This window comes from Nesoenas mayeri (assembly GCF_963082525.1).
Source record: "Nesoenas mayeri genome assembly, chromosome: 9".
NCBI lineage: Eukaryota > Metazoa > Chordata > Aves > Columbiformes > Columbidae > Nesoenas > Nesoenas mayeri.
Genome location: NC_137557.1, coordinates 12,446,305 through 12,467,562, shown reverse-complemented (window position 1 = coordinate 12,467,562; position 21,258 = coordinate 12,446,305). Strand labels below are relative to the sequence as shown.

Here is a 21,258-nt window from a genome sequence, read left to right as displayed (position 1 = left end):
AACACTCTTAACTAGTTTAATTGGGTAAAATAACTGGTGTATCGAGTAGATAATCCTTAGAGACCTTCAGAGTGGCTCGTAATTCGGTGTAAATTAGCACAATTCCTTCAATTTAGATAGAGCTGTGCTGAGTTTATGCCAGCTGAAGATCTGGCCCAAAAGCTCTAGTTGTAAGTAATAAAACCACCATGAATAATGCCTACATACCTCCCTGTGTCTCAACTGTACTGATGCAGAGAGGGTACATGCTCCCCTGTATTAATACTGAGAGGTGTCCAATGAATATAAATGCCCATTTGAAAGTCGGATTGATAAAAACAGTTTCTTTAGGGTGCCATGGTGCTTGGCAGGAGCCCATCACCTGCAGCAGCGTGTGATCAAGTCAGCTCTAAAGAAACATCCAACAGGCTTCTTTTGTTTGCTTTCATGTAGCACTGCAGGTAGGATGGCGAAGAACTATAAATGGTTTTAAATCTGGTTTTATGTTGGAGGAAATAATGTTTCCTTGTAAAAATAAAATACATTATGTTACCTGGCAGCAGAGAAGGGAAGCTTTTTGCCCTTTGCTTTTGGCACAAGGCTTTAGTATCTTCCTTTGCTTTTGCGCAAACTTTTCCCACTGCAAATGCTATCTTAAGAGCTGTTAATTGGGAGAAATTTCAAGTTTTTACTCTGCTAGGTCGTCTTAGTTGTAAATTTGGCTTATAGTCCACGTGAACTCCCAAAGATGTGGAGAAGCTACTCATCTACATTGCACAGCTTGTCTCCTGCCTGAATGGAGTCCTTGCATGAAATGGCTTCCTTTGGCAGTTGGGTTTGTAGTAACTAGTTCAGATAATCCCTGAAATGAGCCATAGCCCTGAGCCCTCCGGCCAATGAAGCACATACCAGCGTGAGCACAGGAGCAGAATGGATGCACGGTTTGAGAACAGTTGGAGCTGGCAGGTCTTGGCAATAAGATCTGTTTATTTGTTCCCTCTCCGATGGTCCCTTTTTGCTCCCCATTGTGTGTGTTGATCACAATGAGAGACATTCCTGAAAGGATACGGCAGCAAAGTTTTGTACATTCAGGAGAGCTGTCATTCCTAATGAACAGACAATGGCAGCCTACACATGAATTAGTACAAACAGCAGTTAGTTGCAGAGGTAGAAGGTCTTATCTTAGGTCATTCCCATAAAATAAACCCCATCGTGACTGAGGGGTTACTCAGTCGTGTCTATGCTTATGAAAAATATTGGGATACAGTTCTTGGAGCATCACTGGCCTCTTTAATTGTGCTGTGCTGTAGCAGACTGATGTACATAAACTGTGGACACATAATGGAATAAATGCCAGTCTCTGCTGAAAAATTACACTGAATAAATTATTTAGAAGGATATTGTGGAATCTTTTATGTTTTGAAAGACTTGTGGGAAGGTTCCATGGTATCCCCTCTGTTTAGAAATAGAACCAGAGCAGGGGAAGAGGCTGTGGTGTAAACATGGATAACTCAGAATTAACCTCTGTCATACCCTTAGTCTTTCGAAAGGTAGTGTTACTGTCTTCTGTGAGTCATCTGAAATTACTTTCATCTGTGTTATATTGATATCCTTCAACTCAGTATTACAATTTTCACTTCTTCCGGCAATCTGGGCATACAGTTTGTTTATTTTAATGTTGCTCACTGGTGAGTTTTATGAGAGGGGGTGTTAGCTTTAAAATGCTGATGAAGCATTTTCACAAACAAAGATGAGTGTTTTCTTTTAAAAAAAGGAAATTGTCAGTGAGTCAAATTCAAACCCTGTTAGCTTTAATGGCCTTCTTGTAAGGATACAGCTCCAGTTTTATGCAGTGTTAGTCAGCTTGTGCTCTTGAATATGTCTTGGTCATTAAGGATTGTTTTTAACTTTTCCATGCTGTAATGAGGTGTAACAGGCCAGTTGTTGGAGACTAAATGTTTCATTGATTGCAAGACCTGTGAACCTGAATACTTGGAAATCTCATGTCACTGATTAATGTAGGGACCTGAAGAGGTATGCACGGCAGCAATGAAATTGCTTTAGCTCTCATTTGCTCTTCCGTGTGTGACATTTGGGAAGATCAAATTAGCATCTCTTGTCCTTTCAATTATGTGTAGCATTAACTGGAAATGAAGAAAAAAATCTGTTTCTAGAAAGCACAATACATGGGAATGTTAGTTGAGAGTAGTTAACCTTTATGTAAAGGGGACTATAAAATGTATTTCTTTTTTAAATAAGCTAACCGTTGTGACTTAATTTTCTAACTCTGGTAACATCAAGCAAATCATGTTAATCAAGTTGCGCTCTTTTCCAGAATGCTATGGATTTTTTTCTCTCCAAGTGAAACAAATGAACTTAATTATAGTAATGCTTCTGATTTTTTTTTTTTCTGTACTGGTAATTAGTCTTTATTTGTTCCTACAACTAATTAATACCTCTTAGTGTCTTACAATGCTTACAAAATCCAGCCTGAAAGAGAGAATTAGCAAGTACATTATTAGTGGGTCATTTGTCAGTTGCTCGTAGTTCTTTTACATGTTGCAGTAAACACATGTTGCATTTGAGGTGAACTCTGTGATTTTTGTGTGTATATAGAATCAAAATATTTATAATTGTATTTTAAGGGATAATCATTGGTAAGGTTGGCTAAGAAGCAAATTAGACATATTCTTTAAGAATATCTACGAAGCGTCATCGACAGTTCTTAAGAGCCTTTTTGTAAGTGAATTGTAAGAGATGGTATTTACTGGCATTCTAAACTGTAATTGCTTTTGTTATGGTTATTTACTGAAGAAATGAGTTATGACCTGTTATCACTTGATAAACAGTGGTATTTCCCTTTCATAGCATATGAAAGATCATTTATGTGGGTACTACACTGTTTTAAAATATTTTGCTAAAGTGTGTGTGCTTGCCATTTAAGGAAATATTATTCTTCAATATAAATGAAAAATTGATCACAAAATAGAATTTGCCTAATGATTATAAATATTAATTGACGCAGTCATTGTGAAAACATCATCTTTCTTCTTAGGCTATGAATGTCCCAAAGGTCACAGACATTGATGTAGTCCTGGAAACTTCTAGCGACTCCAAGGAAGCAATAACATTTGTCAACAGATAGCACAGTCCTTTAAATTAATTTCTTCTACTTGGAGAATTTTACCTTAACTTTACTTTAAAGGCTCCACGTAGGAAGTTCCTCGCTCTTCCAGTGATTCTGCCACCCTTCTGTCTTCTTCATCCGGTGGTACTGGCCAACCTTGTCTGCCTAGGCATGCTCAAGTTGTATGCAGGAGAATAAACTGTCTTCCCGTTTTTCCAGAACAAGGAGACCGTCTGTCACAGTGTCCAGTGCCATTTCGATGGCTGTAGAAATGGAATGTTGTACCCGATGGTTTGATCTGAGTCTTTGCAGAAAGGTAATGCCAAGTACGGTCTCTGTGTGTTAGGACGTGGTCAGATGTATGAACCTTGCCGCATATGTTTGCTGTGCGTTAACGTGAAGGAAGGTAGAGGAGAAACAGAGAGGAGTAAGTTGCTGCCTTTGCCTGATGACTAGCATAATCATTATCTGGTTACTGCAAGTTTCAAGCAGTCTAATTAAAAAATTGTTTGCACTCATGATTTGATCAAGACAATTTATACCCATTTTAGCAGCAATTACTGGTATGTATCAGGCCTACTGGCTTGTGAAATTCTATTAAAATATAAAATGAGATACATTACCGTATCCTTGCAAAACCTGCAGGAAAAATCATTTTTATGTTGGGTAAAACAATGATGAAAGGAAATTAAGAATTAGCGGCGAGACATATGGCATGCTACAGTTTATTCTGCAAGTCAGGCTAAATAGAAAGTTAATGTTCAGAAAAGTCTTTCAGACACTTCCCTCCATACTGTTGCATTGTGTAGATGAGTATTGCTATTAACAGTAATGATACTTCTATTTAGAGTATTCTGAATGGATACTTGGGGCTTTGCAGTATGAAAAAGAGGGAGGACTGTTCCAAGAGTAAACAGCTTAACTTGTTAATGTATTCCATCTTTGTTCCTAGAAACAGGAGTAAAACAACATTTTTAGTAGAGATGAGTTAACTGTGTGCGTCATCTTTTACGACAAAGTGAGGTGTGAGAAAACCATGTTAAATGTTTGAGATTAGATGTTTCAGATATTAGGAATCTAGCGAGATGCAGAATTAGATGATTTTCCATAAGCGTATTCGAAGAATCCCTGGTTTGGTGGGAAAATTAGTAGTTAACAACATAGAAACACAGTGGACCAATTTGTTCTTGTATTTTGATTAGTGTGCATCTGCAGGCACTTCAGACGTCACAGGTGTAACTGAATATTCCAGACAGTAGATCATAAATAAGAGCAGCATCCAAACCAAAGATTGTCACCATAACAAAAGCTATTTTGTGCACATCTCTAGCAACTTCACAGGAAAAATAATGCCTTATCAGGATAATGACTATTTAATATCTAAAGTGGTGATTGGGTTTCAGCTTGAAGCAACAGTAACATTTTGACCATTTTTTCCAAAAGCTCAGCTGTAGATTCCAACTTCATTTTGCCAAAGTTGGTAAACTAGAGACTACGCTTGGCTTCCTTAGCAAGCTGTGCCGAAACAGATTACTGAGACTGCCAAATCAGTAAATAGCTCTGAACACAATGTGCTGAACGAGTTTCAGTGTAAGGTTCATAAACACTGTTAGTTACTGCTGTAGTAGGAAAGTGGATTGTAATGCTGCACAGGGAAGATAAAAAGCATGTGGCTGCAAGAGCATTAGTTTGCTACCACTGAACAGTGTTTTGTTCTCTTTTGGTTGTAGCTTTTTTAAGCCTGCTGTTATTTATATCTAGGGATAATTATTAACATATTTCTGTTGCAAACCATGGTATTGGTAGCAGCCTAGTAATCTAGTTCTTCTTGACTGTATAGTTTCAACAAGCCACTGGATGTTCTCCCTAATTTCTCCCAGATCTTTCATTCAGATGCTGTTAATTCACATTAAGCTGTGCTCAGCATTGTTCTTCCTGTCTGTTTGTTGGCCTCTCATCTGGCTGCACACAGGAATCATGTCAGGCACTTTACTGATCTTTCTTCCATTCCTCTTGAATGTGCCCAGAAGCTCCTTACAAAAAATATAATTCTTGCTATGTAGGAGCTTCTGTAGGTTAAGGTATCTTCATTTTCAATAATTCCAGGCATCTGACAAGTGAATATCTGTGATAAATATGGATTATGTGATCAAACTCAACAGCAGATGAAAGATGATCTAGTAGAAGCAAGCTAAAAATTGGTTTTCTGCTGCAAGTACTCTTTGTTTAGCCTGCAAATATGCTAGGTAATTAAGTGAAGAAAATAAAACTCTTCTCATCTGACTATTATCACTTCTCTCCCTGTCTTTTTCCACGCTCCACTTAGTTTTGCTTTTCTAAGTATGAGGAAGGAAAAATTGCCTCCTTCGGTGGGTCCTGTTATTATTATGCCTGTAAACAAAAACTATATTGACCGTGCATTGTGGAGGTTAATTTTTGACCATACTATGAACAAGCATACATTATAAGCTTTCCAAAAGATATCTCCTAGAAAACAGATCTTCAGATCAGAGGGACCAAGACATGTTTCAGCCACACCTCAAGTTAGGACTGGAGGGTGGGGTTGGGGGAGGTTGTGGGAGCACAAAACTCTTTTGGGAACCCCTGCCCAGGTGTTTGCCTTCCCTCAGCACCTCCCTGCCAAAGGAGATGACAAAAAGTGGCTTGGAGAGGTGCCCCAAAGCTGCCATTCAGCCAGCAGCCCTGAAAAGTTTGGGTCAGCCTGCTACTGGGGTATGAGAATGGGGGATGCTGCCGATGGGCAGCTTGTCTCTAAGCTGAAGATTTTAAATATAGCAGAGATGAAAAAATTGTGCAGTGACTTTACTCCTGTATTTCTGCCAGTTTAACTGAATAAAAGACCACTCTATACTCAAGGTGTGGATCAGAGGGAGATCTCAAGGTGTTCATGGCTGGGGAAGGGTAAGTGAGCACGTGGTGGAAGTTATTAATTAGTTCTTTGTACTTCCTACTTAGCTCCTGGCTTCAGGGCTCCTCTGCCAAAGTCTTTTCTCATCGTTCCTCTTTTAGTGAGTTAATTGTATTCTACTTCTGGCGTCTAGGGTCAGTGGAGATTAATGACACTGATTCTTGAATCAGCAGGAGCAAGCTTCAACAGGAAGCCAAGAGGTGTTAAACCTCCCGATCTGCTCTGGCTGGGAGCAGCAGTGATTGGGATGCAGGCAGATTCCAACACGCAGAACATGACAATGGGAGCACTGGCCTTGCTGGCATTGCTGGAGATAGGGACGTACTGGAGCACTGTGGTCTTCAGGGATTGGAGCTGAGTTTGTGAAATGAAGTGCTGATGCAGTAACTGCTGAGAAGCTGGGCCCAGCAGAGGGGCTGGGCAGCTTTCTCTCTCTTCAAGTGCTTCAAAAAAAGGATGTTCTCCGTCTTGAGGGATGGATTAGATGCTTTTGTTATGAAGCTTTGCTTTGCTGGTTGGCATGTTGGAATGTAAGGAGTTGCTGGTGGGGAAAGAAAATCACAATCAGTGAGTGTTTGATAATGTTCCTTAAAATAGAGGCATGGTGTAAAAAAGTAGATGGGCGATATAGTTGTACAGGTAAGAGATGTCGCAGTAATAGTATTAAAAGAGCTGTTGGTTTGTGAAATTCATGTACTTTGGTTTCTGATTCTGCAGTTGCCTGTGTACGCTGAAATGAAGCCTCAGGTCGCCAAGTCAGACCAGTGCTGTGTTAATGATTTCTCTCCAGCCAAAAATGTGGCAGTTCACCACATCTTTTTGGGAGGCAGTAGCAGAATCTTTTACATGGCTATTTTAGCCTTTGTACTTGGCTCAAGATTTCTGTCTTAGTGCTGTATGGTAGATTTTCTTTCAAATTGAATTGTTGTAAGGACAAACAGGTTACTAAAAATGTAAACAAAACCCAGGAGTATGAAAGGGAACCTGCTGATTAAAATGTGCTGAGAACTAATGAGCACAGGTAGAGCGAGTACATTCATATTCCTGTGCTTGACTGGAAGTGACTGGAGTGGAGGAAACAAGATAGCTGCAACATAAAACATTTCCAAGAAGATCTTCGCTGACAAAGAAAAAAGTATTGATGAAAAACGAACAGCAGTGGTCTCTCCCAAACAATCATTCTAGGACATTGTGTTCTCTCTCCTCTACTGTGTGTAAGTAAATGAATAATCCGTGACCGACATGAGAATGTCTGGGAAGGGGATAATTGGGGTTGCTCAAGTGAGCTGAGGGGGGAAGTTACCTCTGGGGAGCGTGTCCTTCCCTGGAGAAAGTTGCTTTATTTTCCTTTTCTGCTGTTACTTTGCTGGAGAGGAGAGGAGAGGCAACACCACAACATGTTACATTTGAATAATACAGATTTACTTGTGGATGGTGCAAACTTTTTAGAAAAACATAATGCAACTGTTTTGAGAATGCCATTAACCCACAGAGGTCTTCTTTTTCAAATACAGGGTACCAGCTTAAGGCATACAGTCTTCTAAATTCAACTAGGGAAACCTCTTGGAATTGAAAAATTTTTAGTGCTTATTATCATGTTTCAGAGATTCACAGGAGTGGTCTGAGCAGGTAGAGGCTGGGGAATGAGCATGTTGTGTTTCTTCTCACATTCATTTTATGAAGGATGTAAAGCTCTGTTAGGTAAGTGAAGTGGGATGCAGGAAAATGTCGCCCCTCCCAGTGTACTTCAGCTGTCACTGTGAAAAGCCAGAAAGATTTTTCATGCTGTACTTTGTTAATGACCATCCCACAGCATCTGAGAAGGAAAACTCATTCTCTGTGTTCAGATGGAGAATGGATTAGAGGCTGGAAGAAGGTGAAAGGGAGATAGAAAGCATGGGAGCTTTTCTATATGCAGGTTAAGTCAAGTTTTAAAGGCATTAAGAGATTAAGTCCTTGCAAACAAGCTCAAAGCTGACTGGTTCTTAAGAAAATGCATGGAACACAGCCTGGATAAAGCACAGTGAACAATGTCAGGCTTGTAAAGAAGGCAAAGATAAATAGAGCTCATGTTTGTGCTTTTAAAAATATCTTTAGATTTAAAAAATCAGCTTACAATGATATGTACAAATTGTCTTTCTTTAGACAATTTTTAATATATGCAGACATCACAGTAGCAACGTGCAATCGCACTGACTGGTTCAAATTTAAGTTCATTGTGGTTCTTCAGCAGAAGACCTGTGAGACTGAAAATAAATCTAGGGTAAGTCTCCAAGTCTATAGCCATCTACAGCAAATAACTACACTATTTTTAAAAACAACAGAAATAATCCTGGTGGAGTATAAAGTACCTACTTTATACATGATGAAAATAATACATTATCAAAAAATCACTAGTATGTTTGAATTGAAATGTTTCATCTTCACTATGTTTTTTTACATCATGATCTGCATCCTCAAACACAGTTACAAAGCAGTACTGTCATACTAAAGCCTAATAGCGATTGAATTTGATTGACTTAGTAATTAGCCTTTCTTCTTCCAAAATTGGAAGCCTTCTTTCTTCAAAGATGATTGAATCTCAGAATTTTAAGCGTGATTCCATTGTAGTCTTGTGTATTGAACATGTATGCAAGCTTTTCTGTGATAGTTTTTGCTTTCATTACAGATGTTTTGTGAGAAAGAGATAGCAAAGTAAAAAATGGTGGAGGTAGAAACCGGATGGGAGTATTAATTCAATTCCCAAATGACAGAAGGAGCTCAAGTGTTTTCCCAGATCACTTTTTCCGTTATATGTAACATTAGTCATACTCAAAAGGTGAAAGTGTAATTTCAGAACTAAGGCATTGGTATTCACCATATAAATATGTCTAGCAAGTGTACTATAAGCCCAGACTTGGGGTATGGGTGTGCTTGTGTGGTAGCTGCTAAGGTGTATTTATCCTTCCTTGCTTACCTTGCTTCACTGAGGATTAGAAAGAGGGCATTAGTCTAAAATACTGCATTGCATTTTTTTGGTATCTGTTCCCCTTGGATCAGGGTCAGAGACAAGTCTCAGCACTGCTGTGAGCACTGCAGTGGTGTCTGAGCCAGCTGCCTGATTGCGCTACAAGAACTGGAAAGGGAGAGATGAAGTAATCTTGTCTTTTCAGTCTTATTGCTGTCCTAAATACGTGTGCTTTGTTCATCGTGCAGTGAATCTCAAGAAATTTTATTCCATGAGAACGGGTCTGTGGTAGACTTTTGAAATGTGCCGTAGCTGCTTACGTGAGCCTCAAAAATATGGAGCGGCAGTCAGTCTTTAGAACTGTGTAAGCATTAGGGTGAAAAGAAAAATCTTCTTTGGAAATTGTTTCTAAAATCTCCTCTTAAACTTGTGGGCATAGATCTTTGATTTCCAATCAAGGTGAGGGGCTCACTAAAACTCTGTGGGTGTAGGAAGTCACATTAGTCCTCAGAGTACATTTCCAGCAATTTAAATTACCGGAACATTTCTTTTTATTACAGATGATTCTTGATCTCTCTGTTTGTACTTCTGTGGATTTCAATCATAATGTAATATGAATTGATTTCTGTCCCTGAGAGCTAATGACAGACCTGGTTTCTTTGAAATGCTCAAATTGGTTATACTGTGTGTCTCATGCAAAGCCAAAGGACTTATTATCCAGGATAAAGCAAGCACCTAGATTCACAGGTCAAAAAGAAGTCTCTTTGTTGGCTTCCTGGTAATTTCAAATTGGCTGAAATGGTTAAGATATTTGAAGAAGTGTACTAGATCATAAAACAAAACACAAACCTGTGTGTTCATACACTGTGAATTTTGTGTTCTCCAGATTCAGGACTATTGCAAGACCTTGTTTCCCTAGTGGGGACGAAGCAGGTTGATGCCAGATGCTGGGTGCTTCACTGCCATTCTGCTCAGCACCCAGGGCGCAGGGTCTGCTAGAAATTGTTTGATAACATATGACTACTACTGAAAAGCATTTGTCTGAGTCAAACAATTGAAAACAGAAGTTAGATTCTCTCTAGGAACCTGTACCTTTTTCTTTTTTTCCCTTCCCTCCCCTCCTCTCTTTTTCCTTTTTTTTTTTTTATTTTCTAGATTAATTGACATTGATTTTGTTCTTCATTACGTTGTTTGACAAGTTGGTGTGTGCTGATATTTGGTATTGCCAATGGAATTATTTCAGAAGTTGCTTCTTCAGTGCTGTGTCTCGTTCTCAGCCTGCACACGAGCAGAGCTGCCAGCACAGGCGTCCCGCAGAGCTCCTGGGCTGGCGTCCTTTTCCATCCTCCTCGTCCCCCTCACGTATTCTCTCTGAATTTGTTTCCATCTCTGCTGTTTGGCTGTCTTCAGTCTGTCAACTCTTCAAAACTGGGAAGTGTGTAATAAATTACACATGTATTGTGCAGTCCATATGTTGTGATTTAAATAGAGTTACTCTGGCTTAAGATGACACGATGAGTGTAAGATGTGTTCTTCGGATCTTAATGTGTGAATACAGTCCAAATCAAGCAATAAAATATTCAAAGTATTAATCTGCTTTTAAATATACTTTTAAACCAGCCCTGCACACAGTGTATTGTAGGGGAGTGCAGGTTGAACCAGTTTTTATTGCCAGGTAGTAGGAAATGCATTTACAGATGTTTTTCCTGATAATTCACATAACCATTTTGCAAGGTAAGTAGTAGCTGCCAGAGGGACAATGAACTACTGCTTTCCCTAACCTGCTAACCATTGTTAGTGTGTTAATAATGTGTCATTTTTATACTTGCCTTTAACAGCTCTACAAAGCACATTGTGCCAGTTTTCCCAATACGAGTACTTTGTGCTGATACGTGTAATAGCCAGAAACGTCAGTGCCACTCCAGTCTAATTGCATGTTCTCATTTTTATTCTTTCCAGGTTTATTCCCATTTATAGGGGACCAAGTCACACGTACAAGATACAGAGGCTGACAGAATCCACTTGTTACTCATTCAGAATACAGGCGGTCAATGATGCAGGGGAAGGACCTTTCTCAGAGGTCTGTACTTTCTGCACAACTAAGTCAGTCCCGCCTGCTATCAAAGGTATGTCATACTTTTTTTTTTACATATGCATAAGAAACATGTAATTATTTAAGTAATCGGTAAGTATGCAGTGAGTTTGTAAGAATTAACATAAGTATGAAATCACAGGAAAAATCAGTTTCTGCTGCTTGTACATTTTTGTGAATTGTGAAGTTAGTTACATTATGGTGGGAAGCTATATTATCATCCAAAAAACATGCGAACAATATAAATATGATACCAGCCACTGTTGTTGTACATAAACTGTTAAAATGCTACTGCTAACAATAATGGTTACCAAGGGATTGCTCTGGATACTGCAGCACTCCATTAAGGGGTGTAACAGCTTTAGTATACATATGTACATACCAACTTAAGCATTAGTAAAGTTGCAGGTGTTGTGTAGGTGATGTTCAGCATAGCACTTCAGAGTTTATTTTTCCTTTAATATATAAAATTAGTAATGATATTTCACATACATAAAGCATTAGATTCTTTATCTCACTTAGCGTGTGTTCCCCTAGAAGAACAAAAGGCCTAATTAAATTAAGTTTTATAATGAAAAGTCTTTAACTCTAAATTTTTGGCCAAAGTAATTTTGCTCCTTCCTTCCAAGGAGAAGTGTTATAAAGGCAGCAGATTCACTGAATCGGCTGCGAGATAAACTGAGCTGAAATCAGATGCACTGTTTTCTCCTGTGTGCCGAAAACTCCTTTGCCAAGCAGTACCATTTACTGTGAGGAACAGCAGCTGTTAAGTTGTCAGAGGTTTCATTTGTTCGGCTGTATTTAAATTCTAGCTTTGGTGATTTCATCCCATTCATGATCAAAGATTTAGAGAGGGGAAAACACTGCTGGGGTGTAATTTCCCTGGTCCCTGGGTTGGCTGCTCTGAATCCCCCCCAGCAAGAACAAGTCTCAAGCACAGAGAGAACATCAGGAGATTGGCTTCATTACCCTAAAATATGTGAGAATCCCGCCTTTGTTTTTATCTGGATATCCCCTGGGTTTTGGCATTTGCTCCAGTGCTGTTTCTGGAAGGAGATATCTGTATGTACTTAGTGTCAAGTTCAAGGGTAAAAATACCCATCAGTGAATTATCCTGATTCCTAAGATACGCCACCCAGGAAAGTGAAGGGAGCTCATGCTGGGTGGACCAGACTAGTGTAGGTGAGGGTAGCAGGGACGATGTGCTCCACAGCTTCAGCATCTCCATGTTGTCCGAGTGCTGGGACACAGGTGCCTGTCACTCGTGGATGCCGAGTCCATGTTGCTGTTGCTTGTCTCAGCTGCTCTAAGTGGATAAAACTAGCAAAGGGATGCCGGCATGCATTGTAGTCACTTTTTCGTTTTGTTGGCTAGAAATCCGTTTTATTAAATTCGGATATCACCTAAGTTTTTGTCTTGAACTCCCTGCCTGCCAGTTTAGTTCCTGTTAAATATGACTCATGCTCTGGACTGAATGTCAAGCAGTTAAGATACGGTGGAAATACCGGGTTTTGCGTGGGCTGGGACCACAGGTACATGACAAAATACCGGCATTTACAGAGAAAAGGGCACAACAAAAACGGCGCTAGTTAGCAGAGCTGCGGGGAGGTAATGCTATAGGGAAAAGAGATCTGTTGAGGCAAAATGGTGGTGTTGATTCCCTTCCACATTCAGAGCAATACAAAGGGACGTAGGTGATAAACTTAGTACACTTCTTTGTGTATCAGAAGCACCTATTTATTCTCCTGTAAAGTATCCCAGTTACACACTTAGTGATGCCAACCCTAAAACAGCATTATAGTTAATGGCAGTGTTTTCTAAGTGTCAGACAAAAATCTTCATGTGTCAGGGTGAGGGATGGAAGGAGGAGGGAAAATAATTGAGAATGCTGTTGTCAGCTGAGATTAAGGCATCTATTATCCGTCTCTCAACACAGGCGGATGTGCAGAGGGAACCAAATGGATATAGATTACATTTCGGTCCATGTATGATTCCTGTATTCCTCTTGGGTGGCAACGAATTAGTCTAAATTCATGTAATGTATGCAGCAGCAGCATCTGTTTCTTTGATAGACTCTCCTGTTGTTTGTTTTCGTAGGGTTGGGAATCTGTATTGCCTTTAACAAGCTCATGTCCTTGCACGTGCACATGTTAAATGCTTGGTAAAGTGTTTAGCACTGTTTTTTTTCTCCCTTATATATATATATATATATATGTGTGTGTGTGTGTATGTGTATATATATGTGTGTGTGTGTGTATATATATTTTTATTATTTTTATTTTTTCTCCTCGTATGCTTGCTCGCTCTGCCTGATCAAGAGGCTGGTGGACCCTGATGCTGTTGAAGTTGTTTTGATGCCTTCCTGTGACAGATGCTTAGTTGTACATATAAGCATGCTGCTTGGCTCACCTGTGAGCTTGCTGTCGGGCATAGTTTGGTGACTTTTGGCTTTCAGCTGGTGAGAGATCCTCTCCCAAGGACAGCAGCATTGTAACAGCTGGCAAATTGAATTTCTATAGAGTTTTAGTGGAATCACTATTCTAAGCCTGCCTAGAAACAGCAGGTCTGACCACCTTAGTGTCAGGCTCAGAATTAGATGCCAGTCCAAGTCTTTAAAATTATACTTGTACTTTTGCTTCTCAGATTGGACTTCATCTCTAATACAGAAGATTATTTAGCTTCCTTTCTCACATTTCTCCTCCTGTTTTTCCCAAATAAAGTGTATAATATTATTTCTCTTTTTCAATGACGCATAGCATGGGAGGAAAATGAAGGTGTCTCCACTGGCACAGGTGTTTGCTCAGAACTTCAGGCAATTACTGCTTTTATTTGTGCCAGCGTAATTCGTGCATTGGCTTCTGCTTTGAAAAGATCAGTACACAATGTTGCAATTGAATTTTAAAAGTTTGGAGTTTTTTACCATATCCACTCCCTCTTTCTAGTGGCTCGCACAGCAGATAGATGAGAGATGCTCCAACAGCTCACTCTCTTGAGGAGGTGATCTGGGTTCCACATTAAATTTCTTCAGAGCTTCTTAATCAGCTCTAAATTTCACCCCAGTTTCTATGAGCAGCAGTTGTTATTGTTTAATACCACAAAAATCCTGAACTGCTTAATCACACAAGGCTGTCCTGAAGTAAATGTGACTTTTGAGTGCCTTAAAAATCCAGCACAGTTTTACTTCTTTCATCCAGTGGTGATAGCGATTTGATTTTTAGCCACATAAATAGAGTCCAGATTATGTGCTACTAACCCTGTGATGTCCTGAGGTTCTCTTTTAAAAATGTTCTCATATATATTACAATGTGCATAAAATGAACAAGATTTCAATGCAGTCTTTAATTAAAGGTTAACCCATCTAATTTTATTGTAGCCCCTCGAGTGACACAGTTGGGAGGAAATGCCTGTGAAATTACCTGGGAAATGGTCCCACCCATCAAGGGAGATCCTGTTAGTTACATTCTGCAGGTACTGGTTGGGAGAGAATCTGAATACAAGCAGGTAGGAAAACAGTTTCATTTTAATAATGCTAAATTGATGATATAATGGAAATGTTTTTGAACACTGTGCTGCTTCTTTCTTACTGTATTGAATTGCAGCCTATGGTAGTGTGTCATAAACTATGGTCAACACTGAGTCAAAAACAAGGGCTGTAATAGGTTGGGTTTTTCCCCAGGGGGTATCTAGAGCATCCTCATCTTAATAGAGTGATGTGCATTCTGTCTGTAGTTAATCACTATTTCGAACTGAACTAACCTTTGAGAAGTTACAGTTCTGTCCGCCCATGCTTTCTTCCCAACTGGCTGGTGCTAACCATTGTCTCGAGATGAGATGATGAAGTAGGCAGATTATCTTCTTTGTTCACTAAGCCAATTCCAAGTCAAGGATTTCAGTCAAGTACCTAACTTTTAATTGGTTTGTTCAGCTGTCCTATCCCTGTCTAAGGTTTGGATGCACATATGTGTAACTACTACATATCAACTGCCCTACAAAAAACTGTGTCTGTTCTTGTGCCATGGAAACAAATGAAATGTGGCTGATTCTTTTTTCCTTATCTGTCATGATTGGAGGTCACATGGGGACGTTTCCCCAGAGCACCTGAAACAGAGCAACTCATTCACAGCTAGATCTTTTATTTCATCTGTCACACCTCTGATGGTGTGATTTACAGTGCACTTCATTTGTGCCCTGTCCTCTCCCTGTCCTTTCTTTCATTGTCATTCCAAATAAGTCCAGATTAGGGCATGAGAAATGTTGAACCTTAAACTGAATTCTTAAAAAAGTGAGGAAGGTAGTACTTTGCAACTGTCTTTGCTCTTCTTCAGTCTGTTTTTGAGCGTCACTGCACATAAATGAATTATCAAAAATAACATAAATAAATGCAAGACAATTCATGTGAATGCTGAAGATTCAGAAACCTAACTATTGTTTTTGTCAGGAAACATTTTTGGTGCTAGTATAGGTAATAAAACCTCTGTGTACTGTGTTGGCCTCATAATGTCAGTGGTAAGTGGATAAGTGGACCCATTTTGCTGTTGCTTGATTTACAAAGTAGCCTTGATGTGTAATATACACGCACAGCTTTCTTAGGCTTAGCTTCAGTGCTTCAGGTGTTCTGGATGTCCCTGGGGAGAACTGGGCAGGCTTCATGTTCCTTTAAGGTAGGTGATGGCTTAATCCTTGCAGTCAAGAAATTGTGGTATGAAAAAGCCCAGCAATAAAGGGAATAAAAAGTACCTTCAGGGCCTTAAGTTGAAAGTCTTCATTTCTCATGAAGCATGACCCTGCTGAGGGGTGTTTTGCTGGAGTTTTTCACAAGTGACTCACCAGAAGCTGCTCCTGGCAGGGATGGTCAAAGCTGACACTGTGACTTCTGTAGTTGGGCTGGCTGATAACCGGCTGTGGGAAACAGAGAGAGTTCTGCTGTTTCACAGCCTCAGAAATCAGTTTCACTAATGAAAGTGATTTCTCTTTGTTACAAGTGAGGGTGTCTTCTCAGCCCTGGGGCACATCATGGACTTACTGCTTATGAGCTGAGCTGCAGTAGATGTGTGCATGCTCTTAGCTCCTATTATTATAAATAGGAGATAAAATATATAAACATCTTTCAATGACTTTTCTGGCCAATGCGTTTCACTTCACCTTCGCTGTGGCATGCCTGTGATCACTTGCTACTCTTTAGCTGAAAAGTAATTTTAGTGATATGTTTATTACGTTTTAACTCCAGCTCCTAAATTTACTTTTAAATCTGTTTTGTTCCCTGCAAGTGACATATATATCCAGCATATGTATCTCAGGGGCCATATTATATTAGAAAAGTTTTGCAAATAGTTTTAAAGGGTTGCGCAAATGAAAAATATTGTAGATTTTCAGGCTATTAAATACACCCATGAGAAAGAACAGTGTCATAAGTGACTGGAGTTTCTACAGCAGTCGCTACTGTATTTTGCGTGAACCAGGGATAGTATAGGTAGATAAGGAGCAGCAAAATAGCTGCATGCAGTCATTTTTTATGTCACACTGGCATGGAAATAAATGCAACAAATAGCTATTTCAAGCTATTTATGGGCTATGCAGGACCTCATATCACTTGTAGGGTCACACATCCTCAGATGCTTTCACCTTTGCTCACCCTCCAGGACAGCTCTCTCTGTTCTGTCACGTTCTACACCAGCCCAAATGCAGATGAGAAGAGTTTCATAGAATACAACTCCGGTTTTAAAATTACGTTAAAATTGAAACTTTTCAACTAATGAACATAGAAAGCTGCTTCTCTGTTACAAATCTGTAATGCTCTCAATAGATCACATTATTTGGAGCAGTTTAAAGGCAACTATTTAAAGCAAGGCCTTGAACAGTTTTAACTAGTTTTCAGTCTGGTTAAAATAATAACCAATTTCTTACAGAGAAATCTGTCAGATGAATTAGAAGAAATTAAACCTTTCAAGTGGCCATGTGTTCTAAATAGATTGTAACAGGTCTCTGATTCTTGATCTTCTTATCGCCATGCAAAATAGGCTTTTATTAATTACTAAATACCCTGGTCATTGCAATGGAGTGCAACAGCCAGGTAAGGTCATCTTAAACTTTCCAGTGTGTTGCTAATAGGGCAATTGTGGCTGTCATTTTTATTATTTGGAGCAGATAGAGGGGATTTGGAATTACTTAATGACACTGGTGAAATTGAGAAATACTTGCCTACAGGAATTCTCTGAGCTGTCTGGCTTGATCGATAGCATCAAATGCCGTAAGAGGCTTCAGCAGCAGTTTATTACTTGTGATGATATTTTCATGGAGGGAGCCAGGCAAAAAACTCATCATGTTTTTATTATATTCTCAGGCACCTAAGCAGAAAAGCTGTATTTAGGAACCGAAAGTGATAAATTGGATAGCCACTTTACTTTGACTTGTTGGCCACCAAAGCATAATGTGATACAAATAAAAAAGTGTGCTGCTTTATACAGTCATATTTGGTTTAATATTTTTTGCAAATTTAAAGACCTTATACATAATCGTCAGATGAATTTTTTTACTCTGCATACATGAAGTCCATTCACAGAGTGTAACTGTGTTCCCAGGCAAGGGTGTATCTCTGAGGACGTCCCACGTTGGCTTATCAGATGCTATTGGAGGCAAAACAGAGCTGGAACCGGTCGTGTCACTGGGTGCTCCCTGGGACAATACGGAAGCTACTGCCAAAAGTGAACAATAAATAAGCACAAGAATCTTTTTGCCTGTTGCTGAGAAAGGACATAGGTCCATTCATGCTAAATACTCATTCAAGTATTGAAAGTAGGACAGTTTCCACTACCTTCCTGGTTCTAGTGCAGGAAATGTTTTGTCTTTATCATTATAAAGTGGATTTTAATTCTTGTATTCAGTGTAATTTGACTATTTTTCAAACTTTCTTTGAAGATGCCCTCCTCTCTCACTTCTCAGAAAAAGGCCAGACAGTCCTATTGACAGCTGACTTGAGTGAACTTGGTCATCTCTACTTATTAGACTGTAATGAAGATACTAGTCCTTGATTTAGCCAAACTTAGGTTCCAGTTACAATGGTATTCACCACTCTGACAGAACAAAACAAGTAAAAAAACCCAATTAACTAGACAGGTTTTTTCAATGCGAAGACAAGTTGAATATATCTCATACCTAGTGTCTGTTAAATGTAATTTATAAAACTTAGATTGAAAAATTTTCCTTAAATGTCATTATTTGGATTTTACTGGATTTTCATTTTGGTTTAGAAGTGGTCATAGTGGTTGCAAAGGTTTAGTTATGCCAAAGGCATATAGAGCTCCTCTGATTATGCATTTTGAAATGAAATTAATAACTACAACAGCACCAGAAAACATACCTTGCTTACACCGCTTTCGAAAGGATAGATGCTTTGAGTTATGCTGTCTCAGAATCTAAAGAAATGGGAGTTAGGTAAGGCTTCAAAGTAGAAGAATTCTGACTCTGGTCCTGTGGAAGAACACATCCTTTTTTAACTATTTGCTGAACCTACATTTACATGCCAAATGCCTGCATCTTTTCTTTGCATGGTCATTTATATTTGGGAGTAAACTGAAGTATTAACCACCTAGAAGATGTAGCATTGGTGGTGGAGTAAGTGGAGGACAGTTGCCCTCAACAGTTGGGTGTTAGAAATGGAATTGCCATTGGAAGGTAGAGTAGCAGAGCCGTTCTTGGGATGAGGAACTCTGCAAACAGATATTTGAACCTTTCTGTTATTTCTATGGACCGCTACAGCACTTGCAGTTTTGTTTTCCATGAAGTTACTATATTATTGTAACTTAGTGACTCACTTCTCATTGGCATTGGGAAGACAAGCAAAGACGACAAGAAAGGCAACAGTGCATGTCTGTGGTTAATCACAGAGATGTATGGTACGAATTTATTGTATTCGGTCACCTGAGCTCAAGTGAACTTCACATGACTGTTGAGCACACTTGAAGGAGGGTAACAATTTTATTTAAATGTTGCTGCTTGATTTATGCCTCTGGGCCAAGAAATGGGAGCCTGTTAGAGGAATTCTAATTAGTCTGGAAACTCAGTCACCATCATTCAAACTATATTTGGAAAACCTGTCCAAGTTTAAAAGGAGGGGAGAGAATGAGTGAAAGGAAATACCTGAAATCCAACCACCAGGTTCCTAATGGAGGGATGAGTTTCAGGGGCGAGCATGGGCAGGAAAACTGGACTTTTAAGTGGTATTTATCTGAGCATGTCTATTATTTTTCCTTCTCTATTTCTTACTCTGGAGCAGCACTCAGAAATTCCTCTGGCTCAGGTTTAATTTAGCTCTTGTTACCCTTTCCCTAAGTGGATTTACCTCTTGGAGGGCAGCAATGCTCTCAGCCTTCTGGTCCCACAGCAGAAGAAGGAAACCAGCAACATGAGCAAAGGAAGAAGTAGCTGAAATTCAGGATTTTTATTTTTTTTTCCAGCAGATACAGGCACTTTGTGACACATTTTTCATTTCATAAAATACCAGTTTCAACAACCCTCTCTCATATAAATTGTTGACTGGTTATTTGTTTTCAGAGTTCGTAAATGTTTCCAGTGGTCTTTTTCCATTTAAGTTGCAAAATTGTCTCTGAGATCTTCAATTCTCTCTTTTTCCTTCTCGTATTGTGACTCATGCTCTGAGTCATGCAGTACCTATAATACATTTGATTAACATAAATATGTGATGGGTTTGGATTACTGAAGAACCAAATACAATGCAACTGAGAGGAGCTTTTTTATACCTTAATAATATTTTATTGTTTCCACAATCTGAAAGTGTAATTTGTGGCAAAATTGCTGACTCTTGAGAGAAATGTGAGGAAAGCACATTAAAATAATATATGTAACCAATTTTACAATTATACAGTTAATGTCTTCCAATAACCTTAGTTTGCAGATTTTTTCCCTTTAGGGGCCAAACACGGTGTTTATGTCTTAGACATGTTTTAGGCATATAGTCCCATTTTTAAGAGTACGGAAACATGTTTGTAGTATTTATCACACCCACAAAAGATGAGTATGTCTTATGGCTGATATATTGGCTGAAGTCTTGTCTGTCCTTGTGTGCATTGACTCTGTTGAACACTCTGTCTTGAGACCTGTCACAGTGGGGCATCTCTTAGTCTTCCACATGCCTCTGTTTCTCCAAAACTCGCATTGACCTAGTGAGTTCCATCCCTTGAGATCTGCAGAAGTGTTTCCTTATGAGACTCAGGCTTGGCCTAACTTTCTGGCTCAAATCCTTGCAAAATCTAACATATTATGTTTTTAAATTGTTTGATGCTATGGAAGGAGTAGGATGTCTTGCTCTTTGTGTTTGACTGTGCTTGCTGGTTTGTTTTGAAGGTGTACAAGGGAGAAGAGACCACATTCCACATCTCAGGCCTTCAAGTCAACACAGACTATCGGTTTCGCGTCTGCGTCTGCCGCCGGTGCTTGGATACCTCACAGGAACTTAGTGGACCTTTCAGCCCCTCCGTTGCCTTTATGCTTCAGCGAAATGAGATCATGCTCGCAGGAGAAACAGGAAGCCTAGATGATCCGAAGATGAAGAGCATGATTCCTACTGATGAACAGTTTGCAGCCCTCCTTGTTCTTGGCTTTGCAAGTTTGTCAATTATATTTGCCTGTATATTACAATACTTCTTTATGAAGTAGAGAATTCAATGGAAGTTTGAGATACAAATTTAACTAATGCTACGCATTATAATCCACACATTTATTCAGATATTTTTTTTAAATCCTTTTGTTCTACCATGCATTTTATATACTTCTCTTGTTTTTACGGTTCTAGCTTGAAGAAAGATAAATCAGTGTGTTGATGCACCTTTTTGAAATTCAAAACTAGGAAGTGGTCAAACTGGAGAAACAAGCAAACCAGATACCAAAAGCAAGATTATTTTTTTTTTCCTTCACAGTTTCAAAATTGTCACCAATTTGCCTTTTCAATGTTGATTTGGGTTTTTTTTCACTGAAGTTTTTACAGTTTCTTTTTTTATCTTACTATTTAGGAAATTTTAATCATGAGTCACTTTGTCTCTTCTTTTTTCTCCTAAACATTAGTCACAAGTGTGTATAGTGGTAAGACTAGAACACAGTGTTAGTCAACAGTACCAGATTTTCCTTGAACAGTATTAGCAGTGTTGCCTATGAATTGTTCACTACATTTG

At 39.1% G+C, this 21,258-nt stretch overlaps 1 protein-coding gene across 1 annotated transcript in view; it reads left to right on the top strand.

Moving 5' to 3' along the window:
• FNDC3B (fibronectin type III domain containing 3B) overlaps positions 1-20,813 on the top strand; it is a gene marked incomplete at its 5' end in the record, with an annotated part of 152,763 nt that extends 131,950 nt beyond the window's left edge. The window contains 3 exons of the mRNA XM_080349549.1: positions 10,942-11,108; positions 14,448-14,575; positions 20,435-20,813. Coding sequence (XP_080205675.1) covers positions 10,942-11,108; positions 14,448-14,575; positions 20,435-20,746 — 607 coding nt within the window. The 3' untranslated portion in view covers positions 20,747-20,813. The remainder of the gene's footprint in view (positions 1-10,941; positions 11,109-14,447; positions 14,576-20,434) is intronic.
• Positions 20,814-21,258: the final 445 nt, after the last annotated feature.